Genomic DNA, 18,689 nt, shown 5'->3' with positions numbered 1-18,689 from the left:
ATTAAATGACCATTTTCAGGTTAAATAAGGCATTTTTGAATATCCGCTAAACACTAAAAATATTCTATCACACAAGATGAAAAATCATTTGAGGATTTTATTTAGAACATAATCAACTATGTTTTGAAGCATTGTTAAAAATAAGTGCATATACAACTAAGTTAGGGTAGTCATGCATAAAAGGAAATTCTGCATTGCTCTTATCCTGTAGTTCAAAACATGTGTGCTATAACCATAAACACTCATGAAAAATTGTAGACAATTATTTTAAAAACATGAGATAGTGTTTAAGGTTTTGTAATATGTCAAAAACCTGATTATGAGATAAACGCATTTGAAGACTTAAAATCACTAGTACTATATCCACCATTATCACCTTCCACCAAAATTGGTATAACTTTGTAAGTAATTAGAGTACAGACAAAAGTAAAGTATGTTTAGAAAGCTAAGAGTTCAGGGATTCAAAATTAATAATAAACTTAATTTTGAAAATTTTGTTCAAAATAATGTTATTACACCTGAAATGTTATTTCATTCAACTTTTATTTTTACCAATAAATTTAATAAAAAATCTGTGTCAAAGGTTTAAACATTTTCACACTTTTGTATTAATTTAGGTCAAAATAAGTGAGAAAGCTATGCTTTGAATAAAAAGCTAAGCTCTAAGAGAGAATTTATTATTTTCATTGTACTTTAATTACAAATATTTAGAATTTTTCTTTCAAAAATTAATATTGAACCATATATTTAGTTCTATTTTATTATACGTTTAAAAATTTTTTAAAGATTTCAGTTTAAAACAGTAGTAATCTTCATCGATCTAAGAAGAAAAAAATTTTTATTTATAGATAACAATTTATTGTAGAGCTGTTAGCAGGGCATAAAAAAATTTCAGCTTTCACCTTCAAATTTGCTCTTATTAAAAAATAATAATAATAAATAAATAAAATAAACATTTTATGAATTTTTAATATTTACATTAGATTTGCAAATTTAGGTTCACTGTTAACTAAAAATGAAACAAAAATTTTAATTAGAAGCAACTTTGAACCAAAAACCAAAAAAAAAAAAACATTTGCCATGCTCAGTCGGACAAAATCTGCTGCAAAAAGGAACAAAAATGATCCCTGAATCATTCTAGAAGCAAAGAAAATAAGTTCAAGTTTATACCAATCTGAGTCAAGTCTATCCTTCATACTGCCATCTTTTATGGCAGTGCAGACACAGAAATTTTCCTAAGAACTAATATTTTAGATAAGGAAAAAAAAAAAAAAAACATCTAACTTACAGTTGAAAAATCTTGACTTAATATGTTTTACTTATAAGTAGAAACTTTTTATCATTAAAACTTAAACTACTTAGCTATTAGCAATTTTGAAAATAGCAATTTTTCATAGGATTACCAAGATTAATTTAGATCAAAAATGTTTCGCCAATAATATTAGTGATTATAAACTTAGACAGCGGATTAGCAAGTACAGTTAGAACAGACAGTTACCGGAGATATCTGCAGGACGTGAACTTGGAGATAAAAAGTTATTCACTCTAAAATATTTAGAAACAAACAATGTAAAGCTTGAAATCTTCCGCAACAAAGGAAAGTATTTGGCAGTCTTAGTTAACCTAGGATCTGTGGCCTTTTTCTTTTATTCCCATTTCACACGCAAGTCTTTGTTAATAGTATAGCATACTACATCCTTGAAAAAATAATCTAGACCAAGGGTCTGTCTAGGTTTTTCTGAGAGGTACCTATTTTGTGAAAATTTAAACATAATTTGTGAAAAATTAAAAATTATATTAAAAAATCAACACAAAAACATAGTAAAAATAAAAATTTATCGTTCCTTAAGAATACAAAAATAAAATTTTAAGAAAAAGTATTTAGTTTGTGAAACTACCATTTTTCTTAAAGTTGAATTTGTGAAACTACCGTTTTTTCTAAAATTGAATTCGTGAAAGTACCTCTGAACGATAGTAAATTTGGCCTGGACAGACCCCTGTAAGACAGTAGATTTTTGAAGTAAACACAGTTAAATAACATAGACTATAGACACATGTGCGCAGATAAATTGGCACAGATACTCAAATTCTGCAGACATTTTTTATAATTAATTACTTCAAAAAAAAAATCTGTACATTTAAGCAAAAACTAATGATAATTTAGGTACATGGAAAACAACTATCACTACCTTCATTAAATCAATAAAAAGGGAAAATGACCAATGCAATTCCTTGTCTAAAATTGTACAAATAACAAAAATACTGGAAGTTAAAAAAAAAAATCTGTTTTAAAATGAATTTTTGCTGATTTTAGAACAAAAACATTCTTTTATCAATGAATATTAAATAGCCATTCCTACTTTAAATGAAAAGTCACATTTATATACAAACATTCATGTTTTCATTGATATGTATTTTAAAAAGATGTATTTCATAGATTAACATGTCCAGCATGAAGACATGGAAAATTTAGAGATTTTGCAAGCTCGTATACACAGTGCAAAATTAATAAAATAAAAAAAAGAGAGAGAGACTTCTGAAATTTTGCATCTTTGTTGATTTTTTATCCCAACCTTATTTTGAATATAAAAGATGTTAGATAAGAGAACTAAATCTACTCAATTATTCAATACAAAACAATATTTTTTGTTTAAAAAATATATTTCATTTAAAAATTTGATTTGATTTAAGAATTAAGTTGAAGAAAAATATACATTGGCATAAACTTTAAATGGGTATTCATGACATCTAAAAGCAGACGGAAATGACTGGAAAATAAGAGTAAAGATACATTTTTGTGTATAAAAAATAACAAAGGAGGTTCAAAGAAAACAGGATTTTCTCAGCAAATTATTAGCATTTATGATTATCACGAAAAAATAATACAATAACATGGAATATCACGATTAAAACGAAAAAATAATTACTGGAGTTCTGAAAAATTAAAAAAGATCCTTAACCCTGATAGATTTTTGTTACAAGACAATGCTAGTCAATCCTCACCAAATTTAGCCCGGGTTTAGCAGGAGCCTAAATTTTGAGGGGAACGAAATAAAATTTTACAATAATAGTTCGTAAAATTTCACACGTAAAAAAATAATTCTTAAATATACTAAATGCTAACAAAAAGACTTTACAAAAGATTAAATAATTGCAGGGACTTTAAGAGATCTCAAATCATTGAAAGGGACATAAACCTACAGTCCTCTCTACTAACGTATAAAACTTTGATAAAATGAACACAATATCTCGTATAAAAGCTTTCTTTATAATTCATATGCTTTTTATTTAATAATATAATATATTATTTAATTAATTTATTATTTAACTCGATCAATTAGTGTAAACTCTTTTGTCAACACAAATTCTCACAAAAATATTTGAAAAATCACTGATTTTTTTTAAAGTGGTTTAATTTTTATAAAACTCTGAATCAGGGTTGGGTTTTTGCTGTCAAAAACTGGTTTTTGACATGACAGTGGTAAAAACCGTGTTTTTACCGGTAAAAACTGTCAAAAACCTACTATTTTCTATAATTTATGGTATATAGCGGACAATATATTATTTTCACATAATTTCCTTTATAAATGGATGTTGTAAATGATTGATATTGATTTTGCAACTATATACATGTATTCTTATAGAAGGATATACATTCATATAGAAATATTGTAATATATTCTTATTGAAAATAGTGATACTTGCTTTTATCATTATAGCTTGATTTGCAAAGGATTCAAAATTTTGCACTTCTTAATTGTTAGAAATAAGCAAACAAACAAAAAAGCTTGGAACTATTAATAAATTCAAGAACTAAAAAGAATAATTTAAAATTTGGCATTTCTTAAATATTAGAAATAAGCTAAACAAAACTTTCAAAACTTGTAACTACTAACAAACTCTAAGTCAAGAATGACTTGACATTCTTCAGTAATGTAATATGCCAAACAAAATGATGCTTGGAAATGTTGAAAATTTTGTTTAGTATCCTAATATTTTACTTCAAATAGTATGTTTTGATATAATCATGTTGGGAAAATGCAAGAATCTGTTCTTAAATATCTTTTAACAACTTTTTTTCTAATTTTATTGCCCAAAAATGAATTAATTTTAAATTATAAGCAGTTAAACTCAAATAAAAATACAGTTTTACCAAAACTATGGGTTTTTGACAGTTTTTGACATGACGGTAAAAACCATGGTATAAACCGGTAAAAACCGTCATGTGTCAAAAACTTGCCAACCCTGCTCTGAATTGATATTTATATATACCACCAATATATATTTCTTTACACTTAGCAGATTTGAAAAGATATAAAACTAGTTATTGATTTACCAAATACTCTGTTGCCAGCAAATTTTGCAGTAAATGATAGCAGGACAACACATAGAAATTCAGGCCCTATTTTTTTATAATGAATTTATAATAAAAGTTTCTGTTCCATACAAGGCCGTCTTAATAGCATTGAGGGCCCCCGGGCACAAAAATGCTTTCAACCCCTATAACATACCATAATGTTTCAAAACGAGCTAAAACACATCATGTACATAAAATAAACCATTTTTAAGATATGATGCTAGAATTTTTAACAAATTTAAACACATTTTTGATTGCCTCCCAAACTCAAACAAAGCATATTTAAACTATACATAATTTTAAAAAAAAATATTAAATAAAATAAAGAAACATTTGAGATGCTAACCAGCTGTTCTGTAATCCTCAAATAATAAAACAATTTTCCGAAACCTTGGAAGTTAATTAAAATAATTAAACTAAATAAACATAAAGGCATAACAAATTTAAAAAAATTCAAAAGGTATGAATTATTTTGTAAAACTAAACAGTTATTGAAATATCTTTCAATGCCCCAGTACTAAAAATTTTAATTGGAATGTAGAAAAATAAATTTAGCTTCCCTTTTTAAGTTTTTTTGATGATAAACTATTTAAATTATTGGTGTTTGCACTATTTTTAGGAAAAAAAATGCACACATTATACAGCAGAATATATTTATTTTAAAAACATATATAAGGTTCTATTATTCTTAACTTTCTTTAATACAATTTATTAAAAGTTAGATTCTCAAGGGCCCCCTGAGTGCCTGGGGCTCTCGGACACTGTCTGGGTGTATCCTCACACTTGCAGACAAACTACAAAATGGCTGGATGATAATGGAATAAATATCTCAAAGTGGCATGCTTCATTTCCTGATCTTAATCTTACAGAGAAAATACTGGAGTACAATGAAAAATTAACTTGGAATTAAAATGTAGGAGACAAAATAACTTTCGAGACTCTCAAGTTGCTTCCAGAATCTGTACAGCGACAGCCTCAAATCTCTATTGATACTAAAGGAGCAATTTATACATATAATGTTGTATAAACGTAAAACATCTTGAAATAAGTTTTAATATCCGACATTTCTATTATTTAATTAGTTAAATAAAGCATGTTTTAAAAGTCTAAAAAATTTTATCGGTAGGAAAGGTTTACCTGTAGGTGAAAATAAGCTATACCTTTAAGTTTTATCCCTGATGAGGTTTATTTTATTTATACGCTCCTAATCTGCCACAAATTGGGCAACACCAAAACTTGACGACTCTTTTTGTATAGATACCATATTTTATAGTCTAAATAATTTCTATTACCATAAGCTTAGCAAATCAAATTATTTAAATATACCTTAAAAAACCATATTTTAAACAAGTAGGTATACATTTAATAAATGTTGGATGAAAAAACAAATCTAAATAGCAATTACCTGAATTCAGTTGACAACAATCACTTTGCTTCAATTAAAAGTTACAAATAAACAGCAAGTGATATAGTTCTCTAAATTCATCATGTTATTAACATCGTTTTTAATTAAAAGCACATTGTTTCGTTTTCTCTAACTATTTTACAAAAAAATACGGATTTTTTTGTTTACGCAGCGTAAAATATCAAACGTTAAAAAAACCATGGAGTCTAGAGTATCTTATGGAGACCCAGCTTAATGTAAAATTCCCCCCACAATGTGATTCGTCAGAATTTTATGGATAGCGGATGCAAAACTGCCGATAGGTGGCATCTCAATCCCCAGGTGTTGGAATTTTTCACTTGTTGGTAATACACGTGCATGTTATTACTGCACGTGTTAATTATAAATTTATTGTTTAATCGCTAATATTAATATTGTTTTTTAGCAGCATCCTAGTATCAGCTTGTTTAAGTCCCTAAATGTAAGTTTTTAATTATGATTTCGTTTGTTTGACTTTTATGCTATTAAACTTTTACTTATTTTATGCTTTCAATAACATCGTAAGGATATTCTCTTCTAGAATGGTTTTTTAAACATCAATGTAAATAAATTTTGTTTTAAATCTTCCAATTTGATCCACAAGTGTATTCTTTCCTTCTTATCTATTTAATTTGTTTATCAGTTGGTGATTTCTAAACAATTAGAGATTATAAAAAGTAATTCTAAATACTTGCAGATTTTTATTAGAACATGTAGTTAACAGATTGAAANAAATGTATCTCAAAAAAATATATTGGCCTGCTTAATCTTATGTAAATTCTTTGAAATCACTGAAAAATCAATCGAATCAATTACGTAAAAAAGAAAATCAACAGATTCTTTAATTATTATTTAAATGAAACGGACTATTTCTTTAAACGTTTTTACAGTACTTAAAATTAGTAATCATCCCCTGATGAGGAGAGGGACGGAGACTTTTCTTCCCCCTCACCCAGAACTTGTTTTTGCCAGAGCTTTTACTCTGGCTGTTAGGCGGAGCTCTGTAGCTAGGTACAAAGTTTGTTTGGGAGGGTGAAAAAGATCATCTGCTTCCGTTTTTTAAGCGCGAGCTGGATATCCTACCGCTTTAGGATCCATGAAAAAAACATAAACACAATTCATGTAAGCCAAGCTAAGTAGTTATATGTTTCCTGCTGCCTATTTCTGTAAACATCAGTTATCATTGACTTATAAGCAACATAAGTTTCATTAACGAAATATAGATGACGCTGCAAGCAGCAGCAGGAAACATCATTATTTAAATGATTAAAACTCGTATAACCGAACGGTTAGCTACCTCCTATTTATTTTTACATCAGTAATTGAAAACGCGAGCCATCTAATGTTATTATACTTGTAGTGTTTACAATATAACAGTTCCGCAGTGGACTGATCATAAATGCACGGTATCCAGTAGAACATCAAAGTAAAGCAGCACAGACTGCGGTTAGTAAGTGGGTGGATGACCACTTTGAATGAAATGGACAGAACGATATTTTGTTTGAAAATTGGGGGGAGATTTTATAGCTATTTTAGGTACTAGTCAATTTTCTTGCTATCTATAATGAGGTGAAAAATTTAAATACCTCCATAAAGTTTGGTTCTTCATTACTGGAAAAGTGAAGCAGAGGGGACCCCCAAAGAAGTTTGAGCCCCGGGGCCCCAATTAGCGTAAGTCGCGTCCTGGATGGGCGCATACGTTACTACTCAATACAAGGTTGACAAAATGGCAGAGGCAGCTTAAAGACGATCTTGAGCAATACTATCAAAACGATGCTGAAAAGAAGACAGTGAAGAGGCACTGCAAGGGAATCTCGGGGTGGCGTCACAGTGCCAATAATGGTTTAAATGGATGGTGTTTTCAGTAGAAAGGTAAACAATAACAATCTCGAGCTGTATGCCTGCTCTAGTTTCGGTTAGAAAGTTTGCAGCTGCTTACTACATGTTATTCTATTTTCAAACGGATAATTTTGTTATCAATAAAAGAAATAAATTAGATAATTTCTAAGCTCAAATCTGCCGTATTTCATAAGATATTAATGTTATTATGTAATTCTGGTGAATTTGGAGTAAAAATTTGCTTTAGTTATTTAGAGATATATCGTTAAAAAAGGTGACATGGTTGCTAGATTTTGAATAACTTGCTTTTTTGGCAGTCTTGATATGGCCTCTTTCCATAAGCTTATTACTGTTTGTTCTTGTTGCAAGCTGTGCACCATCTGGCGTTACTGTTAACATTTTTAGCATTGTAAACACAAGTAGAAAGTAATAAAACGCATTGATTGCAAGACTCTCAAAACACAATGATGCCAAATGGCTTTAAAATACAACGGAAACAGTATCCCGGAAATTTAGGCGGTGCCGAGCTTGTAGCGTTCCCTAGTGTAGAAAACATCATCCATAAGAAATTTTAAAAAATTAAATGGAGATTTAAAAAAAAGAGAATTCTTCATCTCTGTAATTTGTTTTAAATAAAAAAAAAATGGTACGCTATTTTCGTCAAAATATTTAGCCATATGAAATTTACAGATAGAGAATTTTTTTTTCTTCAAATAAATATAAATTTTGCCATAAGTATCTGAGAAAACTCTTTGCAATTCTACAAGTTGAAGTATAAATCAAAATGCAACGTGACTTAAATAGTACGAAAATGTTATCTTATAAAAACTTATTATTATGGATCATAATAGTCTGAAGAAACGAAATCTAATCTGCATCACGCTTCAAATATCTACTTCCTTGTTTGCGTTCAAAGAAGTAATTACTAGATAAAAAATTACTACTACAAAAAGGTAATTATAAAGATTATTATCAATCCGCAAGTAATCCTCGAATTGATATTAATCCTTATATTGATTTGTTGTTGTAATTCATTTACGTCACACTAGAGCTACACAATGGGCTATTGGCGACGGTCTGGGAAACATCCTTGAGGACGATCTGAAGACATGCCATCACAATTTTGATCCTCTGCAGAGGGGATGTCACCCCCGCTTCGGTAGCCCGACGACCTGCACGCAAAGTCGAGCACTTTACGGTAGCACAGTTTAACGAGGACCAATACCGCACACCCTCGGTCCCTACGCAGACTGATCCAAGTGGCCACCCACCCTCACACTGACCCCAGCCAGTGATGGTTGACTTTGATGATCTGCTGGGAACCGTGTCTTAACGATCAGTCCACTGCGGAACTTCAAATATGCTAATTCATAGGTGCCGAAGATATCTTTAAGTTACGAGTTCAGACACAAAAACATACTTTCTCTGAATAAATACATCTTTTTCTCGACGAATTCGGATTTTTGACCCCTATATTTGGTAGCCGCAATCTCAGAAATAAAATTCGTTTATCTAAAGATAATTCCATGCAAAAAATAATTTTGAGTAAACTTTCATTATTTTTTATTATTTTATTTAATAATGGTCGAAAAATTTTAAAAAGTAAGGTATATAATTCTTTACATCATTTTAAAGAATATAATTTTATCTGGGCAAAATACGAAATTTGACAGAAATCGGCTGAATTGTAAAAGTGTGAACGTGTGAACGTGAACATTAATTATATTCTTATTACATATTTAGTATTCCATGTTTTGGCAACAGCAGTATTTAGTATTCCATGTTTTGGCAACAGCAGTTATTGTGTACGATACAGATTTGAGTTTTTAGAATAACGGTGTGCGTAAATTTTAATAAAAGTAAAACAATAAATGATCTATGTTTGTTTTGTTTTTCTTTTAAAAGTTGTTTCTTACATTATCAGAAGTGGGATAAACAGGCAACTGTAATTAATTTTGAGTTTTGAGTTTAAAATGGCATTTTTATCGCGACTTCGTAAAGATCAGTTACGTTACGTAGCTAATGAGTTATCTGAAGATGTTTCGTATATTACTTTGAAAATCCCTGACTTGAGAAAGTTAATATTGAATAGCGAGAAATACGATGAAGAAATGGTTCGAGGAATGGTAGAAAATTTGGTTGAAGACGCCGAGCGCCTTCGTCAAGAAGAGAAAGAAAAAGCCGATCGCCAACATGCATTGGAAAAAGAAAAAGCCGATCGCCAACATGCATTGGAAAAAGAAAAAGCAGATCGGGAACATGAATTGGAACTCAAGAAGTTAGATATTGCTGCTAAAGCTTCAATCGTCGAAACTGAAGTAATAACATCGTCGCCAAAAGTTGATTGGCAGTCACAACTGAGAAAGTTTTCTACGAGTAATGAGGATATCAGCCTTTATTTAGTACATTTCGAGAGAGTAATGAAAAGAGTACAAATGTCAAGTACATTGTGGATGGCATGTTTAATTAACCAGTTACCAAGTGAAATTGTCCAAATGATAATGAGAGAACCAGAAGAACAGTCAGAAAATTATGACTATGTTAAATCTCTTTTGCTTAAGTGCTACAGATACAGACTAAGTCCTGAAAAATTTAGACAACTTTTTTATTCTCATGAGAATACTGATGGAAAGTCATGGAAAGAATATTACCACGAGCTTGAAACGTATTTTAATGGGTGGACTGCAGGACTTAAAATAAGTAGTTTTGAGAGTTTAAAAGACCTGATCATCACAGATCGAATGAAAGCTCGGGTGCCGCCAGATATACGAGAACGTTACTTGGATCAGTGGACCCATATAATTTCACCCTATACATTAGCTGAAAAGGTAGATGAATTTATTGAACTCAAAGATGTTTTTAAGAATCATATTCAGTATAATAATAAATATAGTAACAATAAGTTTTTGAAAGAAGAAAATATCGCCAAGGGCAAACAAACAGAGCCAAGTCGAAGTACAACTAATAATCAAACTGTTTGCTACAATTGTTATGATACCGGCCATTTTGCCCGTGATTGTGTAAAGCCAAAACGTCCAAAGTTTTGTACTGCCTGCAAAACAGAAGGACATGGTACAAAGGAATGTCCAAAGAGAGCGTCTTTCCCATTAGTCAATGCAGTTTCGTTTTTACCCAGTTCCAGTAATAGTACAACGAAGAATATTATCATAGAAGAAGTAAATACTAGTGCTCTTATGGATACCGCTGCTGATATATCTATGTTAAAATATAGTTTTGCACAAACGTTTAATAAAAATATACATAAAAATATAGTTACACGAATTCGAAGTATTGGAGGTGTAAGGGAGTCACTAGGAATTATCGTGGAGCATCGTTTATACGACGATCACTTATACGACGTTTACATTTATACGACGTTTTAGTGTGGTCCCAGATCATTCCTATTCAATTTAATGTAAAAATATATCGTTTATACGACGCACAGAATCGGTTATACGTCGGTTTTTAGATTTTGTTCACGTTTATTTAATTTTTTTCTTTTTTCTTGGGTATTTTAAAAAAGGGCGTAACTTGCCAACATGAATGATACAGAAAAGGGTGCCAACAAGAATGCTTGGATGACGACCGTAATTTTTACTAGATGACTGAAAAAACTAAACAATGTTATGAAGAGGCAAAAACGAAAAATTCTGCTATTCATCAACCAATGTCCACCGCACCCATCGATATTAATTATTTTGGAAAATGTTAAAGCTCTCTTTTTTACTGCAAATTGCACAAGTGCACTTCAGCCATTAGATTTGGCCGTGATTAGAAATCTACAATTGCATCATACAAGTAGAAAGCAATAAGTTCAACTCGCTATTCAAAGCCTTGTAGAGACTAATAGCAAGAAAATATAATTAAAGCTAACATACATTCAAATTGCTCACTGCAATTTTTCTTCTTTGGTTATTTGTTTGTTTTGCTTTGTCTAATTTAGAAATTTATGTAAATCAACACGTTAAACATTAAAATTAACTGAAAACAGAGTAAGTTTCAATTTTAGAAGTAAAAATCGATTATACGACGTCATCGTTTATACGACGTTTTTCGGTGGTCCCTTCGGCGTCGTATAAACGATGTTCCACGTACTGAATGTGACTATAGACAGGGTAAAGCTGAAGGAAGTTCTGTTTTATGTAGTGACTGATGATATATTTGAAGGCCCGGATGTTCTCATCGGGAACGACATCATTGATGCACCCGAGATAATAATGGTTAGAAATCAAGGCAGGTCCAAGTTAGTTCATGTGGAAGACCTGGATTTTTTGTATGATTTCCAGATTAAGGAAATGCCTGATAGGGTTGTGTTGAAGACCCTCGAAAAGTTCGTGATTGAACCGCGTACAGTTCAATTGGTAACGCAAGATCTACTACCAACATCAAATGACTACGTAAATCCAACAAAACTGCAAAGAAATGCCCAAGAAAGTATTATCATTGCACAAGAAAAGATGAAAAGGAATTATGACAAACATCGATGTGATGCATTTAAGTACAATATAGGTGACGTTGTGGTCGTAAGACGATTACCTGAACAAACTGCCTTATCTAACACTAAAACCCAAGTTAAGTACAGAGGTCCTTTAACAGTCATCAAAATATTACCATCCGACACTTATCAAGTAACTGATTTACGCGCAGTTGGACAAGGAAAACTAACTTGAAACTATTTCATCTGGTCAACGACGAAGATCTGTCTGATGATGGGGACAATATTACTGGAAGTAAGAAAAACTTCATTGCTTGTGAACCCATAAACGACAACAATAGTACAAATCAATGCAACGACGATCCAAAAAAATTTAAACCAAGATAACAGTAGACCAAAGAGGTGTAAAAGTGTGCAGTGTAAAAGTGTGCCGCTTCACTTGAAGGATTATAAGTTGTTTCGAAGGGATGAGGTCGTCCAAAAGTCAGGATGGTCGAGTGTAAAAGTGTGAACGTGAACATTAATTACATATTTAGTATTCCATGTTTTGGCAACAGCAGTATTTAGTATTCCATGTTTTTGCAACAGCAGTATTTAGTATTCCATGTTTTGGCAACAGCAGTTCTTGTGTACGATATAGATTTTGAGTTTTTAGAATAANACTTTTATTATTTTTTATTATTTTATTTAATAATGGTCGAAAAATTTTGAAAAGTAAGGTATATAATTCTTTGCATCATTTTAAAGAATATAATTTTATCTGGGCACAATACAAAATTTGACAGAAATCGGCTGAATAGTTCCTGAGATATTGAATTTCAAAAAAGCCAGATGTTTAAAATAGATATTCTCCCTCTTTCCGCATCGCTTTTGAAACTATGCATTTTGCACAAATATAAGTGTATGCTATTTCAAATTTTGGTCAATATTTGTTTCAAATTCAAATCATATTTTTCGGAACTATTTCTACAAACCCTTTTTTTTTTTGCAGTTTATGCCTGAATGAAAATGTAAATCACAAATCATGCCTAAATAGTTTTTGAGGAGCGAAAAACCATTTTATGTCATTTATGGTAGAAACATATTAATAAAATGTATTGCTCAGTATTGACAATTTTAAAGGAGTTAAATTATAAAACACATTGATTAAAATTTTTCTTTTTTATTTGTTTCCGATTCATAAATTACTTTTTTTTTTTAACTATTTTGATAGCGTGAGTGTAATAATTAAATAATGATCGTCCTACTCCTAGTAATATAATTTATGCATCTATAGCCCCTATTAATGTGATGAAAGAACTATTTTGAATGAAATAACTGTTTCTAATAATAATATAAACCAATAAAACTGATTTTAAAGTAATAAAGCTAACAAAATTTATGATTCTAACAGTTGTCGCTAGTTCCCCTCTTCCAGTCAAAAAAAAAAAGTTGGCATGACACTGTCCCTTCCGCAAAAGATTAAAATGGCATTTGGTGGCATGTTTCCGGATTATACTCGAGGATGTTTCCAAACCGTCGCCAATAGCCCATTGTGCAGCTTTTGTGCGACGTAAATAAAGTACTACTTCAAAATTCAAATTCGTGCTGCAATTTAGATCATAAATTTATAAGATCACCAAGTTATTTTTCATTCATTTTGGTGACTTTATTTTTTTACATGTTCAGAATGAATTGATAGATTGTATTAGATTAAGTTCAAGGTTATTCAGTATTCTGTTCAAAATATCAAATAAATTCATGCATATCCCTTTTTATCTTGCATAAAAAAAAAACTTGTATAAAAACTTTGTGTGGCGTAGACACTCTAAACGACAAGGAAAGACTTATCACTTATTAATTTGTCCACATTTGGTGAATATGGAGCAATGGCTGATTTAGCAATTCACCGAATACAAGATCTAGTCGGTTTTGCAGTAAAACGGAATTTTTTAATGCATATAAAACTTATATCTGATAGAATTTTTTTTATGATTTCTTGTTTCAAGTTATTAAAAAATATAATTGGAACTTTAGCAAATTAAAAAAAAAANAAAAAAAAAAAAAAAAAAAAAAAAAAAAAAAAAAAAAAAAAAAAAAAAAAAAAAAAAAAAAACGCGTATCCTGAATATGAGGAAATGCTGGTTTTGTAACTCAATGATATTCTTAATTACGTAGTTAAACACGGTCCTAAGGATAGTGGTAGTTAGAATATTAACTTATCTAAATTCTTATAATTCAATATTTTACCACAAATAGTAAAAGAAAGATTCAGAAAACTATTTTTTCTTGTTTATCTTAAAGCGAAGTAAACAATGGGTACTCCATAAAAGTCTAAAATGCACTTTTTTTCTTATTACTTACAGAAATAGAATATTCTTTAAATAAAAAAGTTAAGAAAAATGGCACAACATTTCTTGTTTAAGAATGACAAGTAATTAAAATCAATTCATTTATTTTTCTACTGTACAATCAAATAAATAACGAAACGTTTAAATTCTCAGTATTATATCACAAACGCTTTGTAAAACAAAAACAAAAAAATCACTCGTTCAAAATATCGAGCTTGATTCCTTTTCAAAAGAGCATATCAAATCCAGAAACAGACAGAAGATCGACCACCATTAATGTAAGTAGTACAAATAAAGAGAGTCCAACAGTCAGAATAACAGTTGAAGATCTAATAGTTGCTCCAAAAAGCTTCGACTGAAATAGAAAATAATTAGAAACATTAAATTATTGTAATGTGCCATAAAAAAGCTCCATCCATTGCGTTAAGCCTATATTCATATATTCCCGTTATTAATTGCAGAGCTTAATAGAAGAATAAAATATGAAATGACATTATATTAGCAATTATGGAAAAATTGCCGTTAAAATACATAGAAACATTAGAAAACTGTTTTTAAAACTTTTTTTCTAAAAAAATTAATTTAATTCGAAACTTTAAAAACGTTGTAGCGTATCTACCACTACAAAAATGGATGGTCCACATTGAACAGTTGACTTGCTACTTGTGACTGCATCATTATCCACCTCCTTACGCAGTTGCTACTCAGTCTCATCTCGATCACACACAACGTTGGCTTGCATACACTCGACTGCTAACGGCAACACAGGAGCGACTACAACCGTGAAGTTAATACACCTCTCACATTCAGCACTCAAAAAAATAATACGGTGATCTTAATACAGCTCTCCCGGCTTCGCACAAAAACAGCAATGAATCAACTAGTGGCATCCAGTCATCGAATTCTATCATAGCTATAATTCTGGTGGGGGAGTACTGTAGCGTATCTACCACTACAAAATTACAACTACATTTCACTAGTATATAAGACATGTTAACTCGACTCTATGTCGGGGTACTTTTTCATAGATGAAGGTTGACATGGTCTAATATTCCTCTCCCCACAACGTCATGTTCTTCACTTACAGTTCCTTACATGGGATTTTCTTGTTTTGAAAATGACAGACGATTTAGAAATCCAAGAAAAACGCGAAGGAAATTAAAAAAAATTATCGGCAATTTTGAAAACTAGTCATAAAGTTCTAAAACGACAACAAAAGGCGCTGTTAATTTAAAAAACCACAGAACTCCATTCTCATAATAACCACAATTTTTCAACAACAAAATTAACAGACGCGTTTTGCAATTTTTCATTTCATTCTTTTACTCTGAGTGCTGCACAGATGTCACCACTTCATAATTCGCCGATTACCACTAATCCCTCACTCTTTCATAATTTAGAGATCACTATGTTTGATAGAGAAGTCTGTTCTTAAAAACACTTTGACACAAATAGTTAACAGTTGCTTGTTTTAAATAATACGCGTCCTCAACAGTCACCATTCCGTAGACAAAATACACTTACTTTCCGGCTTTAAAAACGTAGTTCTACGTAGGTAGTTAGTTCTGTTCTATACGCAACTACATTCTCTATATTCGTGCAAACTGGTTGGTCAGTTGTATGTAATAGGTAGGAAGTTGTATGTAATAGTAGGATAGGTAGGATTTTAACTTCTGATATAACTCAAATACTGACGTTGCTGTCTCTGTTATATTTCAGACGCTATCTAACATATTCACTTAAATTTGCTCAATCCATACATGAAATTGTAAGATCAATTTTAACAAAATAATTATATAATTGTAATAAATGCCTCATTTACTCTTAGGGTAGCTCCTCCAACAAATAGTACAAAAGAATCTAATTCTAACATGGAGCACTGTTGATATCCAAATACTCGCATCTCAAATGATATTTGGCGTAATTTGCTGCCGATACGAGTCAGTCTTGCTGCCTAAAAACAATAAAAGAAGAATTAGTGAGTCATTTAAAATTTAATTTTTAAACATTGAAAGGCGTTCGCATACCTATGAAAAATAAAAAGAAATATTTTTTATAATTATTAATATTTTATTTATTTAACGCCCAATGCGTCCAGTTTGACAACACTTATTTCAAAAATATTGCAAACGACTAAAATTGTAAAACTATTCGCTTCTAAACGTTTTCCAGATTTTTGCCTCTATTCGTTAAACTGAGTTCAAGAATATATTTTTACTTTGAATTCGCGATCTACGGTCGCAGTTTCCGATAGCATATTGTACGTGCAAAATTTTCCATTTATCTCTTGCTAACAACTAGTATCACAGGTGGACCAGAATGACGGGGTTCATTAATATTTTATTATATTATATCTAGCGCCGTTAGCAAAGTGTTATAAATTTGCTCTGCCGAAAAGCGTTAAAATATTCTATAAAAATAACAGCATTTTCATTGATCTGTAGATCATTTATAATGAAAAGATCAACAGCTCAATGTAATAACTTCATCTGTTGATCTGTTGGGTACAAAATAATTTCAGCCGGTTACCGTAAAATATTTTAACCTCTTGAGATCCAGTCCTTAACAATAGCAGAAAATGCTGTTTTTACTTAGAAATATGTAACATAAAAGAAAGTAATTTCTTTCTTTTAATAAAATTCAATTAATTAATTTATGTTTTCAGCCGTGTTTAATTATATTACATAAAAAAAAAAGTAAATTTCAATTGTTAACAGTTTTGTTGCATGTTATGGGATATTTTTATAGTGTATTTCTTCACATTTTGGTCATGACATGAATCCTCTAAACTCAAATGATAAGATATTTGTAGGGCATAAAACTGCCCGATAAAATTTAATTGAATAAATAAATACCGATAAATCTTAATTTTCAAATAATGTTTCAACGTACTCAAGGACTCAGATTAATTAGGGTAAATCCGACTGCATTTTTACATAGACAATCATTTTGTAAAAGCTATTTTCTAAATGTTCGATCGCTCGCCTCGCTCACCAACACCATCAGTTATTGCTTCTTGTTCATAATTTTTTTCTTGATCTCTTTTTTTTCTATTACTTTCGATATTAAATCAAGCACAATCTAATATAAAGATTGTGTAAATAAAATATCTACAAAAGCAGATGAAATGTAATTACTTAAAACAAAATGTGTGAAAAAAGCACTAAAGATATGCTTTTTTTAAACTGGAGTATAAAAAAGGGGTTAAGTTTACTAATTATCAAATTCAAATTCTGCCATAGCATGTACGAGCCATGCAGTGAGGCCCGCATGGTACTTTTTACTCCAATTTCAACAATTTTTAATTTTCGAACTAACAATAAAAAATAAAAATAAATTTATTTATTTCATCGTACTTCTTGTACATTTTTCTACACACTATCGTAATTTCAAATTCCCAAGTCACATATTTTTTGTGACGAAGAAAAATTTAACTTAAAATTATGTAAAGTAAAAAAAGCAAGAAATAATTTAAGAAAACAGCCCTGAAAATAGCAATAACTTTCCAACAAATAAGAATTTTTAAAAAAAGTCCCTTACAGCCCGTCAAATTTTAACTCTGTAATTGAATTTCTGCGAGATGCAGAAATCCAAATACAGAGTCTGCAATCTTGGTTAGCATCTTCTGCGACCAATTTAAAAGTTATTAATTATCGAACTAGTTGCTCGAATATTAAAATATTTTATTCCACCTCACACCTTGTATATTTTTCTTCACCCTTACAATTTCAAGTTCCTAAGTCTAGATTTCAGTTTTTTGAGCAACAGAACAAAATGTAACAAAATTGAACACACAAAACAACGACGGCTGCTTTTATGATTTTTTAATATAGGGATAAAGCTGTACTAAGTGCTGTACAACATTTTGGACGCTGTCTTACAGTAGATTAAGTGATGTACACTGACTGAGCAAAACTCATGGGATACCCACCTAATATCTCATCGGGCCCCCTCTGGCCCTGCGGAGTGCAGCGATACGGCGATAAGTGAGTCTGCAAGGCTCTGGAACACGTCCGGATGTAGTTGGCACCACCAAGGGCACCGGCAGAATAATATAAAAGGGGGTGCAACCCTCTAACAAACTACCCCCCCTCCCCCCGAAAAAAATTTAAAATATTCTGCTATTACATTTTGTTTTGTTATTACATATACTTTCATTTGTTCATTTTTTCAAGATGCGTTTCTTCATTGTTAGCAAGATATTTAAAAAAAGTACGAATTTCTTGTACTTACAAATTTTGCCCAGAGGCGCTGGCATAGCTACTGACTTTGAAGCTCAAATAACTACAAACAGTAGTTTCGTAT

General features: G+C 30.7%; 3 protein-coding genes across 7 annotated transcripts in view; 1 reads left to right on the top strand and 2 right to left on the bottom strand.

Annotated features, from left to right (window-relative positions):
- The window catches only part of LOC107448003 (uncharacterized), a 51,117-nt gene extending 44,795 nt beyond the window's left edge, over positions 1 to 6,322 (bottom strand). Inside the window, exon 1 of one of the 2 annotated variants that reach the window (XM_071181168.1) lies at positions 5,763 to 6,322. The gene's annotated coding sequence lies outside the window, so the exon portion shown is untranslated. Of the gene's footprint in view, positions 1 to 1,498; positions 1,742 to 5,762 lie in introns of those variants that run through there. The other variant, XM_071181169.1, reaches the window with a different exon arrangement.
- Positions 6,323 to 9,592: 3,270 nt separating this feature from the next.
- Positions 9,593 to 11,002, top strand: LOC139425615 (uncharacterized). Its single transcript, XM_071181006.1, has one exon. It carries the CDS (start codon positions 9,593 to 9,595, stop codon positions 11,000 to 11,002), a length of 1,410 nt encoding a protein of 469 aa, XP_071037107.1.
- Positions 11,003 to 14,471: 3,469 nt separating this feature from the next.
- LOC107448002 (Gustatory receptor-like Holozoa) overlaps positions 14,472 to 18,689 on the bottom strand; it is a 30,401-nt gene continuing 26,183 nt past the window's right edge. For all 4 annotated transcript variants that reach the window (XM_071181152.1, XM_071181153.1, XM_071181151.1 and 1 more), the window contains exons 11-12: positions 16,207 to 16,338; positions 14,472 to 14,739 (exon numbers count right to left, since the gene is read on the bottom strand). In XM_071181152.1, the coding sequence (XP_071037253.1) occupies positions 14,611 to 14,739; positions 16,207 to 16,338 (261 nt within the window). In that variant the 3' untranslated portion in view covers positions 14,472 to 14,610. The remainder of the gene's footprint in view (positions 14,740 to 16,206; positions 16,339 to 18,689) is intronic.

The sequence above is a fragment of the Parasteatoda tepidariorum genome, chromosome 5, assembly GCF_043381705.1.
Source record: "Parasteatoda tepidariorum isolate YZ-2023 chromosome 5, CAS_Ptep_4.0, whole genome shotgun sequence".
Classification (NCBI taxonomy): Eukaryota; Metazoa; Arthropoda; class Arachnida; order Araneae; family Theridiidae; genus Parasteatoda; species Parasteatoda tepidariorum.
This window is presented reverse-complemented; position numbering and strand designations above follow the sequence as displayed.